General features: G+C 39.9%; 2 protein-coding genes across 11 annotated transcripts in view; one reads left to right on the top strand and one right to left on the bottom strand.

Moving 5' to 3' along the window:
- The window catches only part of BCAR3 (BCAR3 adaptor protein, NSP family member), a 92,757-nt gene extending 78,799 nt beyond the window's left edge, over positions 1-13,958 (top strand). For all 6 annotated transcript variants that reach the window (XM_088169980.1, XM_088169979.1, XM_014884363.2 and 3 more), the window contains 9 exons: positions 2,565-2,693; positions 3,768-4,210; positions 4,786-4,886; positions 6,670-7,304; positions 9,881-9,996; positions 10,776-10,947; positions 11,120-11,243; positions 12,104-12,316; positions 13,087-13,958. In XM_088169980.1, the coding sequence (XP_088026106.1) occupies positions 2,565-2,693; positions 3,768-4,210; positions 4,786-4,886; positions 6,670-7,304; positions 9,881-9,996; positions 10,776-10,947; positions 11,120-11,243; positions 12,104-12,316; positions 13,087-13,274 (2,121 nt within the window). In that variant the 3' untranslated portion in view covers positions 13,275-13,958. The remainder of the gene's footprint in view (positions 1-2,564; positions 2,694-3,767; positions 4,211-4,785; positions 4,887-6,669; positions 7,305-9,880; positions 9,997-10,775; positions 10,948-11,119; positions 11,244-12,103; positions 12,317-13,086) is intronic.
- Positions 13,959-15,456: 1,498 nt separating this feature from the next.
- Positions 15,457-19,911, bottom strand: part of FNBP1L (formin binding protein 1 like) — a 55,763-nt gene continuing 51,308 nt past the window's right edge. For 3 of the 5 annotated variants that reach the window (XM_014884412.2, XM_088169984.1, XM_014884396.2), the window contains 4 exons: positions 19,505-19,637; positions 18,955-19,049; positions 18,308-18,456; positions 17,611-17,929 (listed from right to left, as the gene is read on the bottom strand). In XM_014884412.2, coding sequence (XP_014739898.1) covers positions 17,751-17,929; positions 18,308-18,456; positions 18,955-19,049; positions 19,505-19,637 — 556 coding nt within the window. In that variant the 3' untranslated portion in view covers positions 17,611-17,750. Of the gene's footprint in view, positions 16,730-17,610; positions 17,930-18,307; positions 18,457-18,954; positions 19,050-19,504; positions 19,638-19,911 lie in introns of those variants that run through there. The other 2 variants (XM_014884403.2, XM_088169983.1) reach the window with 2 other exon arrangements.

The raw sequence follows: 19,911 nt of genomic DNA, 5'->3' as shown, positions 1-19,911 counted from the left end.
CAGTGAATGCAGAGATTCTTGCAGGGCAGACACCTTGGGTGTTACATTTAGCATAAAAAGGTATTGGCTGGTGAGATTACAGACAGTTCATCAGTCACAATTCACCTTTAGTAGGTTCTATAAGAAATCAGTCTCAGTGAACAAAAAAGCAGGAAAATATGCTATTACTAAACTTGCTTACCTAGGCAGTTTTTCCTTTGTGTATCCTGGGATTGGTGCTAGCAACTGGAGTTCTTTCACTAAGTTCAAGGATTTTTGATTTAGTCAGTCAAAAGCATCTTTTGATACCTTAAATACAATTCACATTAAAGTAGTAGTTCCTCTCAGAAGATCAACAAAACACACAGCTGTATAACACACAGGACTTTAAGGTCTTGTTACACCATTGCAGCTGGATGTTTTTATTTACCCTGGAGGGGTATCTTAAAAGTTTTCCAGCCACTCTCTTGTGCAGTCAGGGGAAAAGGTGCTTTTGAAAAACCTCAGCTCAATTTGTGTGCTCTTCACTCTACCTTCAGCTTGTGTAGATGCTATAATACTTGTTATCATTCTCTAGGATGTGGCAGTGAAAGGGCTGTTAGTTTTAGAATCATTGCCAGTCAGCTTTAAATGGGTTCTCAGCCATTTGAGTTGGGAAATACAAGTGGTAGGCGTGTTCCAGAGGTCCTTCACCTGTGCTGGTCTGATAGGTCACCAGGGTTTGGAGTGGAGGGGCATTTTTGGCCTTCCCCGACTATGTTTTGACACTTCAATATGCTTTTGGACTTCAATCCTCACCAAGCCTCTTCTGTGACTCCTTGTGCAACCAGTAACTTCACCTCTTCATGTTGTACATGGGTTTATGGAAGAGCCCTTTCAGGGAAGGTTTTCTTTTTTGTGGTGTGGTTTCTTTCTGCACAGTCTTCTCATAAAGCTTGGAAGGAGTTGATGCAAAACCTTAATGTACAAAACCACGAAGAATTTGCTCCTTGATGAAAATGCCTGTCCATTTTGAAACAGATTTGTATGGATAAATAACATCCTATTCTAGGTCACAAAAGGGAAACTAAGGTGAAAAGTGATTCTTTACCAGGTTGTTTTATCTTCTGCCTTTCTGTGTTAGCTACTAGTGTTTGTCTAAGAGAAGCCTTAGTTTTCTCTGAGAAAAGGAGAGAGAAGAGGAGCATTTATCTCAGAATTTCTCTGGGCTCCCAGCATGTTTCAATTATCTTGGCAGTAGGATGCCTCCTCTGGCTTTATTCCACCAAAAATCTGCTGTCTGGTAATCTCTTGTAATTCAGTCTGCCTGAAATTGCAGAGAGGACATTGAAAGAAGTGTTAAATGTGTGCCACCTGCTCCCGGCTAGATGCTGTGAGTATTCACTGTGAAGAAGAAAAAAGCTGTAGAGAGCAGTGTTCATGAAAAGAACATGAATTGGTGGGCAAGCCTTCCCAGTTCTTTTTTAAGTAATGTATGTGTTCCATACTTGCATCAGTGTGTCAGTTAAAGGAACCCATGAGCTTTGGCTCATACCCAGACCTAAGAAAAAGATCTATAATGCACGGGAGCAAAATACTGCATTTAGCCGGAGGCCCCCTCTCTCTCCTTATCCCTCTCCTTTTTTTATTTAAATGGCCTTTCTCTGAAGAGAGGGTGTACTCTGATTCTTTGATCAGTGTAGAACATGTTCTCAGGCTTTTGAAACTTTTCAGCACAACAAAGATGGGCTGGAGTCCCAGCCTTTGGAGAATGAAAGGAAGTCCAAAGTACTTCCCTCCTCTGAGTGCTTATGAAAGAGAATGTGGCTACTCCAGAGAAGATCCTGCACCTCACTGTTAGCGCTGCATCCACAAGGACTAGTGAGCCACAGTGGGCCAGCATGAAAGCTGTGCTCCAAGAAGAGATGAAGACAGAGGTTTTCCAGAAAATCATATAGTAGTTGTATAGTGGTGATGGAGATATCTTCAAGCAAAACTCGTGCCTTTTGTGCTAAGGGGCAACAAGAGCTTTTGTCCTTTAGGACGGGAACATCTTGGATTGCAGATTTAATGACCATTAGGAGTAAGCTCTTTAAGAGTGAAATTTTACTGTGGCAAATTGGTTCTTTGGCAACAGAAATATTGAACAACGAAGTGTGTCCAGCTAGCCTGTCTTAATGCATTTGGAACGTTTTTAACTAGATGGGTTCAAAGGGGGCTGCTGGGAAAGAACCTAAATTTAAAATGGAAGTTTAAACAGGAGGAAGAATATTGGAGCAGAGCATTTGGGTCCAGCTCCATTTTTTTGGGATATAGTTAGAATTTTTATTGGGAGGAGGAAGTAAGAGAAGTGACTTTGTAGGTGTGTCATTATTAGTATGGTGTACAGGCAGAACACTTTGGTCTGTTCTGTGCGGTGTAGAACAATCACATGTTATCTCACAGAATGCTGGGGTTTGCAAATACAATCTAGAGAGCAAAGCCAGGCCAGCCTGCTGAAAGCAGCACCTGCATTCCAGTGCAGGTCATATGATGGAAGTTATAACCCAGGTAAAATGTTAATCACTAAACTTGGCACAGCTGAAGCTTTTAATCTTTTATTGCAGTTTTCTAGGGAGAGGCAGGTTATGGACAACAGCCCGGAAAAACTGAAGAAGGAGTTAGAGGAGGAGCTGCAGCTGAGCAGTGAGGACTTGCGTAGCCATGCCTGGTACCACGGACGTATTCCTCGGCAGGTACGTGCTCTTTGCATTGCCAGGTGTGCTTTGAGCTTTTACAGACTAGCAGAATTTCACTGATGTGCTGGACACATCGCTGATACCTGAATTAATTTAGTAGGACCATAATGCCTATTTGTATGAAAGCTGTGGTATTTATCACAGCTTGGCATAAAATGAGGCCGAGGTAGGATTCAGGGCAGAACCTGGTGGAAAACAGATACATTTCAGAATTTTTGTGCACCGAATAAATCTGGAAATGGAATTTAAGCTTTGTGTAAGAATGCTATGATCACATGTCGTTTAGAGAACACTGACATTAATTTGGTTCATTCCAAGGAAATGTATTCTTAATGAAAGTTAAAATGTTGTTTGTTTTCTTTCTTGCGCTTGGAACTTGGGAGAGAGGGGAAAAAACCCGCAACAAAACCAATCCAATCACTTCCATTTTGATGCTTACAAACGTGGTGAGGCTGAGGTTGGATCGGAGCTTGCCGCGCCGCTGGAGCTCCCCCTGCGGGGCTCGCTCAGCCCCGGGGCACACTCGGCTCCTGGCGTCCTTTTTATCACATCAAAACACTGGCTCAAAACAGAAAAACAAGATGTCTCTGATTCTTTCTAGTCAGGAGTGTTCACATGAAGTGTTCACAAAGAATTAAAAAAATCAAAGCTTCTGTCATATAAGGTAACAATGAAAGGGCAGAATCCAGGATTTTGTATTAATGGCTTTTAAACGTCAGTGGGATCTATATTCAGATGCTTTAAACTTAAAATCCTGGGCCATTGCTTTCCCTTTCCCATTGCCTTATTTTCTTTTAGAAAACTAGAAGAAATACACATGCAAAAATGGGTCAACTTCTGGCTGCTGGCGCCTTTCAAGAAGCCCTTTCAGATCTCTGTTGTGGGATGAGCTTTTAATTAAGAATTGGAGACATCATTCTTCTACCACACTTCATGCTTTGCTTTGTGTTTGTGGCTTTTTGTATCCTCCCAGAGTCACCAAATTAATTCCTTTGTTTAAGAATGTTTTGTTGTAATGTATTGTTTTCTGATCCTGAAAGTAATTTTTTGTATAATTCTTTTTCCTCAAAGGTGGCAGAAGGCCTAGTTCAGAGAGATGGAGATTTTCTGATTAGGGATTCTCTCTCCAGTCCTGGGAACTTTGTTCTTACCTGTCAGTGGAAGAATACCCCTCAGCATTTTAAAATCAACAAAACTGTTCTAAGACTCAATGAAGCCTACTGTCGTGTCCAGTATCAGTTTGAACTGGAAAGTTTTGACACTGTCCCTGGCTTAGTTAGATACTATGTTGGAAATCGCACACCGATATCAAAGCAGAGTGGAGCAATTATTTTTCAGCCTATCAACAGGACTGTGCCTCTCAGGTGTCTAGAAGAAAAATATGGTTTAACTGCAGTCCAACAAAAAGAGCCAAGCACCCCTGAAGGAAAAACGGAAACTGCAAAGAGGCTGAGTCCTGGTATATCCAGCATGCAATCCCCGGAGCAGAGCATACCCAGAGGAAATCTTCTGAGGTACCTTAATTTTGCTGTCTTTATGGAAGGAAATGGAATAAGTGTATCAGCTCCTGGTAGAGGTGATGTGAGTTTTCACTCTGATTTGAGATGGAAGACTAGGCACGAGGGTTTGCTGATTTTAGCAAAGGCTCAGCAAATCCACAAAGTGAGAGCAAATGTAGACTCTGGAAGCACAACAGCACTGCAGTGACTTGGCAAATCTTGACCATGTAAGACAAAGGATTAAAATAACATCTTGATGCTGCTCCAGAGAAGTCTGTTTTTCCATAGTCGACTCCTGAAATAAAAACTCCAAGTGTGGGATAATGGATCATAATTTCAGTGTCCAAATCAAATGTTCCATTCAAAAGGAAATACCTTCATAAATGCTGCAGGGTGACACATAGTATAGCCCATTTCACTGCCACTACAACAGCAGTTTATGAATGAATGAAGTACCTTTTGTTATCATAAGCTGCCTGAGTGGAAAGCTACTGACCTTGTACTGGTTATGATATATTCTGGCCGTTAGATATGTATTTTAAGTGCTGCATATATTGATATGTTTTTGTTTGCATTTTTGTTTACCTTAGAAACAAAGAAAAGAGTGGTAGCCAGCCAGCTAGTTTGGACCATGTTCTGGAGAAAAGATTCCCTTTAAAGGCTCACCAGTCAGAGAGCTATCTGCTAATAGGTATGTTTTATAATTAGAAGTTTCATACTTAGAATCGATGTGTGTCCAGGTGGTCTGTTACTCTTCTGACCAAAGTGAGACTGCTGAATGTTCTGAGTACTGTAAATATATTCTATTTAATGGCCACTGTAAGCTGTGTTAATGCACTGCTTTTTTTCAAGTCACTGGAACAGCATTTTTATTTACAATGCACTGGCTAGTTGAGAACCTTAGCACACAACTCAGCAGGCTTCCACACCAAAAAAATAACAGATGTGGTCGGTACAAATACCTTTTTTGATGGTATTACCTTTCCTCACTCGTGCTTGACAAGAACTGACATGTTTCACTCATGTCTTTCTGACAAAACTTTATTAAGTAGAAGTGGTGTTTCATGGAAATTCTGGTAACCACTTTTTCTCAAGGTAAACTATGCAGATGAGGTAATGTTCCTCACTTGGAGAAAAACACTGGCATAGCTTTTGTACTCAGTTCTGTTCTTCCGTCTCCCTCAGTCTCTCTACCCTCCATCTCTTTTGCATTTTATTCCTTTTGCTGCTGTCTGGTTCCATGGCCACTATCATCCTAAGCAAGGGATCCAGGGTGTGACAACACTTGGATCAGTTGTTGATTGGGGCATTTTATTTCTCAGATTCTTCAAAGATCTAAGCAATTGTTTCCATACTAACACAGTTGTGTATAGCTTGCAATCATGCATCTCTTCCCATGTGGACAAACCAGTATTGACTTCCAAGGCTGCTCATTTTGAATACAGTACTGTTATAATTCTTCTTGCCTATTGTAGGAAGAGTTCTCATGCCAAAGAGAATATTAAGTATTTGTACAGTGAGACTGTATTTTAGAAAGAAAGAGTGTGCTCCTGTGTTTTAACAGCAGGAGGGACAGACGTTTATAAGGCAAGTTTCTGTCCCGCTGTAGTTGAATTTTTTTATTCCAATCCATGGCTGCAGATACTTTTATTTTTGTACCACAACAGCCTGAAGAGTTCTGCTGTACATTTTGTCATAGGATCCTTTGAACAGGTCCTGTTATCATGCTGTTTAAGGGTGGTGACAGCCTGTGATTTGGAGTTTTTGTTTTTTATCTGTAATCAAGCAGTAACACCCAAACAATGCAACTGGCCACTCTGCTGTAGATACCAGCAAATGCACCGAGAATTGCAGACTGGGAATCTCTGACACAGGACTCAGTCCCATATCAGGTGCCAAGGTTTGCATATGCAACGGGTACAGGATGAGGCATAAATACACAGAAGTATGCGGATCCAACTCTTCAAACTAGCTCTGTTTCACAGAAAGATTAGCATTTCTGATATTCATTCCTTCCATACCTTACTTCAGGTTCAGGCTTGACTTCAGGGAGTTTTGCTTTCATCTCAAACTTGTTGTTCTCAGAAATGACTCATCTTCTATGTGATGCAGCTGGAAGTTGCTGTTTTTATAGCCTAGATCAGGTTACAAAGAAACCTCCTATTCCAAGCCATGGAGACCATCCAGCTCTGACAGGAGAGCCAATGTATGCAGCAAGGACTGGAAGTATTGTCAGCATTACCACAGAATAATACTATGGTGCAGCTGTTCCATGTATTTGGGATTTTGGGAGGATCAGCAAGTGAACGGAATTTGCTGGCTAGTCATTCCTCAAAATATACAATTTTGCCAGCAAATAAATGATGTGATCTGACAATATTATCCTTAGGAAATAGCATTAGGAGATGAACCCTGGCACAGGCACCAGGAATTATATGTGTTTTGGCCTTCTAAAACACTGTTTTCCCCTGCAGGTTCAAGACATCCATCTCGATTACCTGAAGCAGATGGAAACTCCTGTCCAAGCTCACCTGCATTTAGAACAGGCAGTGAGCCATCTCTAAGCCCCACAGTTGTTCAGAAAGTCGTCTTGGAGTCACAGCTAGGGGAAGCTCTTAGAGGATCAGACAGTCAGCTCTGTACAAAGCCTCCACCTAAACCCTGCAAAGCACCCCTGATGAAGCCCCCAGATTCTCCTTTGGCTTCCCACAGCTCTGAAGGACACTATTGTGAACTAAACCCTGCCAGACATCCTACAGCAGCAAAACAACACTTGTGTCAGAAAAACAGCTATGTGGAACATCTGACACAAAAGGAGAGGGCAACATTCAGGAACTCTGAAACAAGCTATTTGATCCTTGATGATGATCCTACAGTGAGCCCTGCAGATCCTTTAGAAGCTTCACCTCAGGTGACTGAAGAAGACAGCATCTTTTCTGCACCTGTTTATGAGACAGTGTCTAGTTTTAAACCGAATGATTTTGAATCCAAACTACTTCCTCCTGAAAACAAGCCATTGGAAACATCCATGTTAAGAAGAGTTAAGGAGCTTTTTACCAACAATAACCCAAAGATGATTGCACAGCATATTCTTAGAATGGACTGCAAGGTAAAAAAAAAGATGATGTGTTTTATTTTATATTGTGCCAGTTTAGACTTTTTAAAGAACTTATTTGAAAAGAATAATGGGTAGATTTCAGCTAATGCAATGTTTGTATTGTTTGCAGGAATTTTTAGACTGTTTTCTATTTGAAGAATAAGAATGTTCACAAACTCTTTGGACTAAAGGTCTCTCATCATGCTTGACTTTAGACTCAAATTCTCAAAATTCCATACGTCTTTTAAATCTCCTATCAGTTGCTGCATACCCGTGATTCAGCCTTTCTCCTGTTTTGGAGGAAGAGCTCTCTATGCTGTAAAGCACTGAGGGGAAAACTGTTCATGGCAGGAAATAGCTCGTTAGGGCAAAGAGCAGGCAGGCATTACCTGGTTGCCACATGGCCATTATATACAAAATATATTTAAACTTCTAAAAACCAGCTGCTCTTCTAATCTCTGAGTTCCTCTCTTACAGCTGAATAGGTGGTGTGGGAAAAGAGCTATCAGAGAGAACTGTGCTAATGAAATTGCTTAGAAAGATGTAAAAAACCACAAAGAACTGTTTTTCTCACTGTAGACTTTGGTCAGCTGCCAGGGCTTGGAGATCAGCTAATGGATCAGAAAGACAGCAGAATCATCTCCTAATGAGATGATGATTTTGTGTAATGAAAGAAATGTAACTGCAGTTAAATCTGCATGACTTTGCTGGTGTGACTGAGTGCTGTACCTGCTGCAAAGCAGCTACAGGAACCAAAGGGTATGGTGGGTATCTAACCCCCTGAGCTTTGTTGGGCTTTGGTGGTTTAGTCTTTTTAAGAAGAGTTTGAGAAGTGAAACACATGGCTACTCACTAGGTAACTCCATTGCAGGCAGGAAGGGCAGTGGGAGTGGAGATGCTCCAGAAGAAGCACATCAGCACTCTGGTGTGTGAGTCCTGCCAGCTCCTGGGGGCCTGCCTACAGCAAACACAGCTTTTTCTTTCCTCAGTAACACTGTTGGCTGCTGCTAAGTGAGGCTTCATGCAGACAAGGTGACTCAGGAGAACTCAGCTCCACAACTGCTCACTCTTCTCAGAAGTGGTAGATTGAGGTTTCTTTACTATGGTTCCAAGAGTATTAACATCATTCTCTAACATTTTAGTTCAAAAATTCACTTTTTTCTTCCTTCCTTCAACTTAATAACTAAATTATCTTTAATATATTGTTAAACAGTCTGTTGCTTGAAGGCATAGGATATGCATGCCTTAGAGAAGTAGTGAGTTTATATATATGTATGTATGTATTCCATATCAGTTAGCTCATTATTAGACTCCTTATTTTAAATACTGTAAACTTTGCAATGGAGCTAAGGCACCAGCTAGCCTGCTGGAATTAAGAGTCATTGGAGGGCTTTGCAGAAACAGATTTTTGGATTTCGGAGCAGGAACAGTAACTAGCTGGGACAAGTAGAGAAGTCTGTTTGATGTTCATCTCCTGAGCCAGTGCCTGTCAGTTACTGGCAACTTGTTGCATAGACTGCACTGATAAGAACTGCATGATGCAATGAGATTGGCCCGTGAATTGGGCCAGAATGAATGCTTTGTACTGAGATCCCAGGCTAAAGTTCATGTGTCCTGTGTATCATCAGTAGCTGAGTTTACCTTTTAAATAATGACACTTCAAATAAAGAATCATCCATATGGGAAGTGATGAGGTGAGTGTTTGCCACTTGCATACTTGTGCTGGAATAGCAATCAGTGTCTCCAGGGGCTTCATATCACTTCTGCTTCTCTAGAAGTGAACCAGGTTTTACTTACAGTGCTGTTTTGTACTGGTGAGGCTTGTTGTGCAGCCCAGATTGCTTTCATCGTTTCATAGCCAAAAAAGCCTGCTGATGGGTCTGTCAGAAAATTGCAGGCAGACTGGTTTGTACGTATGTCAACATACAGGCCTTAAAACAGCAGATAATCTTACACCATCATATTAATGTGGTTTTGCTTATTATTAGCAATTACAATTATTATTGAGATAACCAGTAGCTAATACAGTCTGTTTAAAAAGCAAATACAAATTGGTAAGGGTGTCAGCTTTCACATCCTGACTTCATTAGGCATAACACTGTGTCCTCCTTAGTCCTTTTTCTAATTCATCTTTATGAACTATGAACCCAATTAACCCTTAGGACCCTGTGATATAACAAAAAATGTTCTGAGCAGTAGTTTTTTAGAAATGAAAAAGGCAAAGCAAGTGTGTATATCCTTAAGGCAAAGAGCAGTGCCTCTCTGACAAGGATCAGGCTGAGAGTGCACTGCATTTCCTAGAACCTGCAGAGTAATCCCTTTCCAGAAGCTGAGGATGAAGCTTGATAAAGCATTTTGTTCACACCTTTTATGTTTCCTGGTGGCTGTATAATTAAAAAAAAAATTCCTTGACTCTTTGGTGTCAGGCACTGAACATGCATAGGTTAAAGTTTTTCCTTGATGCCTGTATTACAATGTTGCATGCTCTGTATACCATGCACTTACTGGAGGACTTCTCTGTGGCTAGAGGGTTGTTTTTGTGAAAAAATTAGTTTCAAAATTCATGCAGAGTTTTTTGCACTTGACAGGTGGCAAGGATAGTAGAAGTTTCTGAAGAGATGAGGAGGATTATGGGAGGGAACTCCGGTCTTGAATTGATTACCTTGCCTTACGGACACCAGCTGCGCCTTGACCTGATTGAGAGGTAAATGTTCCTGTTCCTCATTGCCAGGGCAGATGGCCAGAAGCTCCAAGCATGGCTGCATTGTCCTCATTTCCTTCAAGAATGCTCTCCTGCATTCTTCACATGTACGGATTATTTACTGTATTGGTATGTAAATTCGTTTTGAATAGGAAAGGATTCCTTAAGGTCATAAGGCAACTATCACATGTAGTACAGGGAAAGGGGAAAGGTGTTGAAAGCAGAGTCCTTGGAACAGCTGAATGCCATCAGCTCTCCTTTACAAGCTCAAGTAAACTAAAATTCAGGGGACCTATCATGTGTCTGAGCATGTAAGGGTGTGGAGGAGCCTGAAAGGTCCTTCTGCATGTGGCAAGAGGCTAAAGGATCTAATAAAGTAAAACACAATCAGCAAAGCTTTCTGAAAAACCTCTGCACAAGTTAAGGGGAACACTTAGGGTGTTCTGATCTACATTTTCTACTTTATATTTCAGTAGGTTGATTGCTGAGTTTTTTTTGGGGGGGGCAGGTCACAGGATTTGAATGTGGAGGACAAAGGGAATTGGGGCAATTTTCCCAGAAGATTCATTCATTCATACATTGCTCAAGCAGAATTTTCTATAGATAGTAGTACCTCGGGAGAATGTATTTATTCCATATATCATTATTGGTTTTGGTGCAAAGATGTTGGTCAGACTAAGTTTGCTGGGCATGCCAAGCTAAAAATACACTTTTGAACTGATCTTTGAACACATGTAAATTTAATAACTTGTAATTGGTCACATGAATTGTTTCACTTACAGGCACAATACCATGGCAATAGGAATAGCTGTTGATATCTTGGGTTGCACAGGAAATGTAGAAGATCGAGCAGCAACATTAAACAGGATCATCCAAGTTGCTGTGGAGTTGAAGGAGTCACTAGGAGATTTATATGGATTTTCTGCCATTATGAAAGCACTGGAAATGCCACAGGTGAAAATCTGTTTCTCTGTGTGGAACTGTTTGACGGCTTATTTAATTTAATTTGAGTCATTTCTTCAAGACTAGAGAGAACATCAGAATAGTCTTCTACAACTCTGTTACTAGCAATGTACTTTTCCTGCAGTGGAAGCAATAATGGATATTCTCTATTTTGCATGCACAGGTCAGCAGATTAGAACAAACCTGGACGGCTCTAAGACATTGTTATACCCAGACTGCCATTATGTATGAAAAACAGCTAAAACCAGCTTGCAAAGCATTGCATGAAGGGCAAGATGAGTGGACTAGTGAGTATGAGTGACATTTCTATTTGGCATTTTAACCCTCCCCCTACTGATTTCCTGTGTGGGGATATTAGGCAGCTGCTCTTTCCACAGCTGTGCATTGTGTGTTAAAATGATGATGTAAACTTGTTTAATGCCATATGATTATGAATAGAAGCAAGCAGTCTGCCAGCCAAACATCAGTATGTGTTTGTGTGCCTGTATCCCTGCAGAATATAACATTCTTCCCACACTCCTACTTCCTCTGTGCCGAGCAGAAACTGACACGTTGCATCATGTTACCACAAAAACAGGGTAAAAAAATCTCTCTCCTCACAGGAGAATTAATTCTGGCATATTTTTCGTCTTATTTGTTTTGTCTATTAGATGAGAGGATGAACCCTCAAATAAAATGAATGGCTTAGGTAATTCTGGTCATATTAGGTGCCCCTATGCCAGATTCACTGCAGCTTTAGTTTCTAAAGAGATGCAAGGCAGAGAAAATTTCTCAGAACATTTCTCCAAGAGAAGAGGTAGACAGTGAAAACTTTTTAGCCCCATGGATATTTTTATTGGAATGACCAATTTTGAAAATATTTAAAATCTCTGTGCCAGTGTCTAGTAATTCAGCAGAACTTTCCTCTGTAGCAAATGCAGCTTTCCAATACCAGTTTGTGTTGGTCTTCTTCCCCAGCCAGTTCACTGGAAACTGGTAGGACAGGTATATGTAAAATAAAGTTTTTGAAGGGTATTTGTCCTCATTTGAAAGATGGAAGACAAATAGAAGTTTCCAACTTAATAAAAGAACACAGCAGTTACAAGACCTTCTTCAATTAACAATAATGTCTGATGATATGAGATACATGATTGTTACTCTCTTCCAGAAACCATCAGCGCTCCACAGAACAACATAACAGTGCCACTGCTGATGCCTCTCGTGACGCTGCTGGAGCGCCAGGCTGTTGTTTTCGAGGGCACGGAGCAGTGGGAAAGCAGTGACCAGAGCGGTGAGATAATGCTCAGGCACTTGGGCACGGCGCGCCTGCTCGCCCAGCACGCCGAGAGCTTTCGCCTGACGGCAGAGCGGCTGCTGCAAGGTACGACAGACAGACAGACTGACAGACTGCCCCACGGGCCCTGGCTGCCAGAGACAGCAATGCTTCTCCTCTTGGGCAGGAGCTGAGAGAGTAGCAAATGTCCTGCAGGAAACGCAGCCTGAGGACAACATTAATATTGTTTAAAAGCAGACACTAAATTACTCATCACTACAGCTCTCCAGCAAGGATTTTTGCTAAACATACTTGAAGTTCCCATGACTCAATATGCTGACCCTTCTGGCAACTGAACAGAAGTACAGTACAGACTGAGGATAACTTCCTGTCTTCTGTGCAATCTAAAATTCCTACTCTGATTATCACAACTGAAATACCACCCTAAGATTCTTTACAGCAGTGCAAGTTGCAGCACTGAGATAGTGACCACTTAACAGCCAGAAAGCAGCAACATGTAACAATGTGACCTAACTTTTCCACTGCAAGTTTAAAAAAATAAAAGGAGCGGGAGAAGTATAGTCATTTCTGCAGGCAGCGTATGTAAGTAATTATATTTAAGGTCTGACTCTAATGACAATTCTAAACATTAGAACTAAGCAAGGCTAGTCTATCCCAGTGTCCTTAGAGCCATCAGTGTTACTAGCATGTCAAAGCTGGAAAGAATTTTCACTGTTTTACGAGCTTGTTAAAAGCATTGTGCAAAAGGAACCCAGTGCCCTACAGATGATTTGGAGAGAAGACAGTTTAAAAGCCATTGCTACAGAATAAAAACATTTGCCTGGTGCTGATACTGTGGGATTCTTTTTACTTACTAGGTTTCCAGCCAGATGAAGAACTGAGTGAAATCTTCAAGACAGAATTTCAAATGAGATTGCTCTGGGGCAGCAAAGGAGCACAAGTTAATCAAAGTGAAAGATACGAGAAATTCAACCGGATCTTAACTGCACTTTCCCGAAAACTGGAACCTCCTCCAGTGAAGCTGGTGGAACAATTAAGTATATAAGACTCTGGAAACACTATTTAAGTGATATACTTGAAATAACCTTAGCAGTCTTCTGGCAATTTGATACTGCACAAACTTCTTGCATTTCACAAGATGTTTAGAACTTTTAACTGCACAATGCACACTTGTTTTAAAACTACTGATTGCTAAACAAATTATTTATTTACTGTGTCACCAAGTCATATACTGATCCCCTTAAACAGTTAGTTATTCCCTTTATTTCCCCAGAGCTGCAATGTTTTAATGATGCCAAGGAGTAAGGGAATTGGCATCTTAATATTAAAGATGAAGCAAATAGTGTAAATAAAATGACAGATTAATTATCTGACATGGCAGAAAATTTGTTGTATAATATTCCTTTACTGAATATAAAAAACGCTGTAGATAGAATTGTGAAGTGTATCTTTATGCAAAGTAATTTGCATATTTACAAATCACAGAAACACTGCAAGTTGCAGCAATAATCCTTTATCTGTAACCAGAAGGTTCAAACATCACTGTGCCTATGAAACTAGAAAATTAATCTTTGTATGTTGGGACAACTTCCCCTTTTTTTTAAGACAGCATCTGTAGTACTTCAGCTTTTGCTGGGGCCTGCACAACAGCTATGCTGCCAGGAATGAATGATGAAATGGCAAAAAACAAACAATCCAGATAATTAAAATGCTTTCAGACATGAGTAAACGTGGGTGTATGTATGTATTAAACTTGCTTCATTTACTGAGGTGAATCACTTGGGTAAGTACTTTTTCCTTGGATGAAGGCAAAGAATAAGGTGTTAGCACTTTTTATAGGAAATCAGCATGCACACAGTTTATTATACAAAGAGTCTTAGCAAATCCCACTTTGTTATATACAGAATAAGGGCTCTCCTCAGACATTTAATATTTAAATATTTAAGAACTACAGTAGAGCTGCATGTGTGTGTTGTCAGTATGCCTATTTCTGGAGTGAGATGTTACTGAATCAAAGTACTGAGCTAGGATGACAACCAAATCAACACCAGAATCTGTTCCTCTTATCTACAATCACAGCAGAGGTTTTTACCACCAGAACAAGAGTTCACAAACCTCACACTGAAAGTCAATCTTAACAGAAGACAAATGTGGAAGCTCATTACTTAGACCATGAAAAGATTTTTTTATTCCATGAAAATATTCTCAACAGAGAACACTATTTTTAAACAAAGCATTTAACATTTAGGAAATCAACATGTGCACAAAAAAGGATTAAAAAATTACTGGAAAATGCCTGATTCTTTAAGACAACTCACGTTCAGAATTTTAGAATACGTAATTTATAAGCTGTGCAAGTACAAATGCTTTTTCCTATGTTTAAAAACCCTCATACAAGTTGCACTATCCCTCTTGAAAGCAACCTGCCTCCAAAGGAAGCAAATCCTGGTTTCAGAAAAACAAACAGTAGTGTGAAAAGAACATTTAGTCTTTCACCAGGAAGTGTTATTACTGACCTCCAAGGCTGTTAGCCAGGCAGACCACAGGCCCTTAACCAGAAAATACACAGATCACATTTCTTCCTCTTCACAGAATTACAGAATCACAGAATATTCTGGGTTGGAAGGGACCCACAAGGATCACTGAGTCTTTTTTCCAAAAAAAAAAAAAAAGCACTAGATTTTAAAAAATGGAAAGAAAAAAAAGAGAAAAAAAAAAAAGAAAAAAACAACCCCAATCCCAACGACCCCCCCCCAAAACCCCAAACCCAAAAAACTACCTAAGTAGTTTTGTCAGTATTGAGTAATGTCACATTATTATATAAATAACCCTGTATACAAGCTCCAAAAATCTAAACTTTAGAGTTTAATAGGCCCCATAGTACACTAGGTCAAGCTGTGTAATAGTGGTATACATAACAAAAGGAATAAACCTCTACACAAATCACTCAAATTCAGTTTTACTGGTAGTACAGTTCCTAATAACACTGAAATGAAAAAGAATCCAGCACTGCTGCATCCACATATTGCTTCATACCCCAGAAAAACAGGATGTTTCAATTATTATTCCATAATACACTGCCAAACAGCAGGTGGCTGGGTTGACAAGCTTGTGTTGATGTAAGTATCCCTCCCCCCAACATCTCTAGTCTAATTCTTATCACCCTAATCAATCAGATATGATGCATTTATTAATAGAACCACAAATGGGAAGCAAGACAACATAAGCAATAGGGGCACTGCAGACAACTATATTTACACGTATAAACATATCCAAATTTCAATTGTTTACAAGTAAAAGTGCACAAAGATCATGACGAAGTATCACTCAAATGTCACCTGGTCCATACAATGAAGCATCACCTGGAAATGGACTAGCACTGCAGTAATTGAAATTGGAACGTCGTAGTGAAAAACTAAAAGACAGTTTCCATAAAAATCTTTTAAAAAAATATTAAAGTCAAATGAAGAGATACACGTTTCAATGTATAAAATTCATGGATGCACCATGTATCCAGTAAAGTAGAGCTCTAGAAAACCTACCGTGGCTACCTCAGCAGCTGCAGCACTGTGAGAAGAGCTGAGACACAAAGCCCTTTGTGGGATACTGTAAGTGGTAGTGTTGGCAAACAACAGATTTAGGCACTCTAGTTTAAGGCAGCAGTTGAATGGCAAGTGGTTGACTTCTGAAAACAGTCATTAGCTTGCAGTGGTGAATCCTCTGGTTGTGCTCCAGGCTGTCAGTGCTCACAACAGGTTACTGAAGGGCTGAAGATGGACCACAGTTCTCGGAGTTTCTCTTGATTGCATTGTAGGCTAGAGCTGAGATGCATTATTTCCCCAAATTAACAGAATACCTTACAGTTGCTTATCAGTTATGCCAAACATCTGGAATGTAATGATGGTTGCAGTGGTATTGTTATAGCAGCATACATGGATACTGGGATGAAACTCTAGTGCTGAAGATATTTAAAGAAAATGATTTGTTACAAAATAAGACAAGCAATGATGGCCAAGTGTTACACAGAACATGCCTGACTGTCCTAGGCATGCAGGAGGAGGTTAACGGCGAGCATGGAGGTGGCACAGGCAGACTGATAACTGACACAGGGCTCTACATGACTGCCAATAAAAGTGAGGTGGAAAAGAGCATAACTGAGAAAATCAAAATGTAGCACAAGCTAAAATATAGTTTGTGCACCTGGGACAACCTAGGACAATGAAAATAAAGCAATTTTAGGAGCAGTTGCCTTTTTACTCTGGTAATGGAACTCTATTTTCCTGCACAAATTGAAGATTTGGTAATACATCCTTACCTATATATGGAGATGCTAAGATGTTAGTGACTACTAAATGTATGTCTGCATGCATTCATGCAACTAGCTTTTCCCTTGGGCCTCCCAGTCTAGAACCCCTCCCCTCCCCACCCCCACCCCCCCAGCAGCTGCATGTAACCTCCTTCAAGATCTCGCCCATTTTCTCAGAAACCCGCTTCAGGAACCTGCAGTCCAAGAGGAAAAAGAAAAGAACAAAGTTACTGAAGGCCTTTAGAAGACAGAGAACCGTGCTCAGTTCTAACAGGCCATTCTCTGTGGCTATACATTAGCCTTGTACTTAATTACACAAGCTCTCATTAGAAATACAAAATTAGCTTTTTTTTCTTTCCAGTAATCGAGTTGTGCAATGCAGTTTCCAATCCTCAGTAATTTAACAATGAGGAGAATTGCTGTACATTTAAGACACTGTCTTCAGACTAAACACAAGACCATTAAAAGACTTAGTTTAAAGGCACAGATTAAGAATAAAAAATCATTCCCTTATCAGGAGCAGAGAGTTTCCAGTAAGACATCAAGCATGTGATCTTTTTTGTTTGTTCAAGGTATCTAGAGTTAAAACAATGACGTCATGTCCAATACAGAACATTCTACATGAAACGTACTGAAAAGGAAGGAGATAGGTCAGTGGACTTTCTGTCCTTCTTAATCATAATGTTTTTTCCTGAGTATTTTTGTTGAACTTTCAGAATCAGAAAACATTTTCCTGTTTAAGAAGTGAAAGCTGCCAAGTATTTGCAAAGGAAGGAAATTAATAATTTTCAGTAACTGAGTTCAGTTAGTTATGAAAAGAAAAAGATCTCTGTTTTAAGAATGTAGTTTAAGTCATAAAAGTGGGAACAGTAAATCTTAGAGATCTTTAAAACTAAAGTACTTTTTCAGTTCTCTATAAAAACTTAGTATTCCACAGAACAAGCAGGAATCCTGTTTTTTTTCAGTTCAGTAGCTGAATTGGATTTAGTGCTTTGTAAATCAGGAAAGTAGAAGACATTGGTCAAAATTACAGACCAGTGTAAGATGCATAATTTAATATGGTTATCTCTGAAAGGAACTACAGCTAACTTCACATGCAAACAACAGATCATTGCTGACTTCTGATTCTGTAGTTCTTTTCATGAGCCTGTGTAACTTACAATTTTTCCACTATTTTCCCTGGGGAATGTACAACTGAGAGCTGCCAGTTTACTGTTAGATATAGGTTACTGCACCTTTGCTGTTTTTCTCTAGCGTTACATCTATATATGATGTTGGCACATAGCCTTCCTCTCCATTATGTCTTCGAGCTCTTGTCCACCCATCTCCTTTGTCCTCCTCAATAATGTACAAAATTTCCCCTTCTTTCATTGCTAGAGTGCCTTCATTATGACCTGGGAAAAACAAGAGGCAAAGAAGTCTCACTGTTCAGACAGAATTTCAAGTCATCTTTTTCCCAAGGCATGGTTTCCAAAATATATATAAACAGGAAGAACGAAAAATCTGTGCAAGAGAACATATGGCCAAACAGACTTAGAAAAAAATCCAATTTGTAAAACTGAATATTTTCCAATAGCTGTGCTAATATTTATCTTAAAACAGCACAAGTACTGCTCATAAATTAAAATAATTTATAAAGTATCTTCACTGATCTTTCAAGCAATTAGTTACTCATACAGGTAATTTGCTTTAAATCATTTTACCTGTCTTCTTTATAACAAATCAGCCATGCCTTACAGTCAGAGAATCTCAGTGCATGTTGTTAACCTTACCATCAAAGGGATAGATTGCCTTGCAATGTCCTATAGCTGGTAATGGATCATCATCTTCAAACTCATCATCAAACTCATTGGGATGAGCGTGCTGCTGTGGTGGGCCACGAACTTCCTGGTTGGCATCATCCGTGTAACTCCCTTCAGGGCTGCAATGCAATCATTGGAGCATGAGGACTCTGAGGGGCTCCTAGCTCCAAAACTCACAACATCCACACGTCACAGAAAGGTCATGGATATTGTTTTGGAATTCCTGTTAGCAGTTTTTTATATTTTTATATTACTGTCAGAGGTGATTTACTGAAAAAACTCATCTAGCAAAACCTTAGACTGAATTCTGCTAGAAAAACAAACATAAATTTGACATACCTCTCTCCACAGAACATGGAAAACTAGTGAGCTGTATGCAATGGAATAAGACAGGTTTAAAAAGCACTGCTATTTAATGAGCAGGTGTTTCAATTAGATTATTTTTATATGTTACCAGAATGGCAGGAAGTGACCTCTAGAAGTCAGAACCAGTTCAGCTTTTCCTTTAGAAGGACATACACTTTGGGAGGGTAAGTAACACCCATCCCTCCTGCAAGCACCAGAGAGCTGTACAAACTCTAGCAGGGGATGTAAAGCAGCAGAGACAGAACAGTGACCTCTCTCGGCCCTGGGTGACAAGGTGGTTGATGTCGCTGCTGTGCCGCCTGTCGCTCCTGGCTGCCACTTTACCTTCAACTTCAGAGAGCCAGGCCTTGGGGAAAAAAGGCAAATACTGGTGTCAAAGAAAAATTGATTCTAAACCAGCACATTTGACAGATACACTGAACTGCAGACAGTTCACAGCCACACAGAGACTGTGGTCAGATGTCAAGTCTCATAATTACTTCACACAAAGCATGAACCTATCCTTTATGCTTAGCCTATGCTCCATACTGGTGTAAGGAAAAAATCTGTAATTACATATGAATTTCAGAATAAGTGAGTAATAATATATTCTTCTGAAAACAGTTTACATCTTTAATAATGTACATCCTTATTCTAGCTAGATGAACATACTTGAAAATACAGCACCCTACAAAAAATTGTAACAGGAGTTCTACTCTTAAATCAAGTATTTTTTTCTGGGTGCTATATTTAAAATCTGTAAGGCAAAGTACAATTGTACCAATCATTTACATTTTCCAAGAAACTGTTATAGAATCTAACCTCATTCTTGTGTATTTCCATCCGAAGACGGTCCATATTGCTCATAGTCTCAGTTAATTTTGGTTGCAAACTGCTTGGATCACCCATCTGGGGATTTTTTTCATAAACATCCTTCATCTTGATGAGGGCATCTCTAAAAACACACAAACCATGACAATAATTAATATACTAGTTTTGATTCATTAAAGCTAAAATAATGTGTATGAGATCCTGAACTGTGATTAGATACCAAGCACAGCAACAAGGAACACTACTGGTCTTCACACATGCCTAAATCCTTCTCCCATTCTGTCATCTTAGCCCTCTTTTAGCCTTCCTTTCTTGTGTTGTGCACAGGCAAACAAGGACTCCAGCTGTTGGCTCTTACCTATCCAGTCTCAGTACTGTTTCCCATACTGTTTGTTATA

This window comes from Sturnus vulgaris, chromosome 9 (genome assembly GCF_052056855.1).
Source record: "Sturnus vulgaris isolate bStuVul1 chromosome 9, bStuVul1.hap1, whole genome shotgun sequence".
Classification (NCBI taxonomy): domain Eukaryota; kingdom Metazoa; phylum Chordata; class Aves; order Passeriformes; family Sturnidae; genus Sturnus; species Sturnus vulgaris.
Note: the sequence above shows the minus strand (reverse complement) of the source record. Positions and strands in the feature narration are given on the sequence as shown.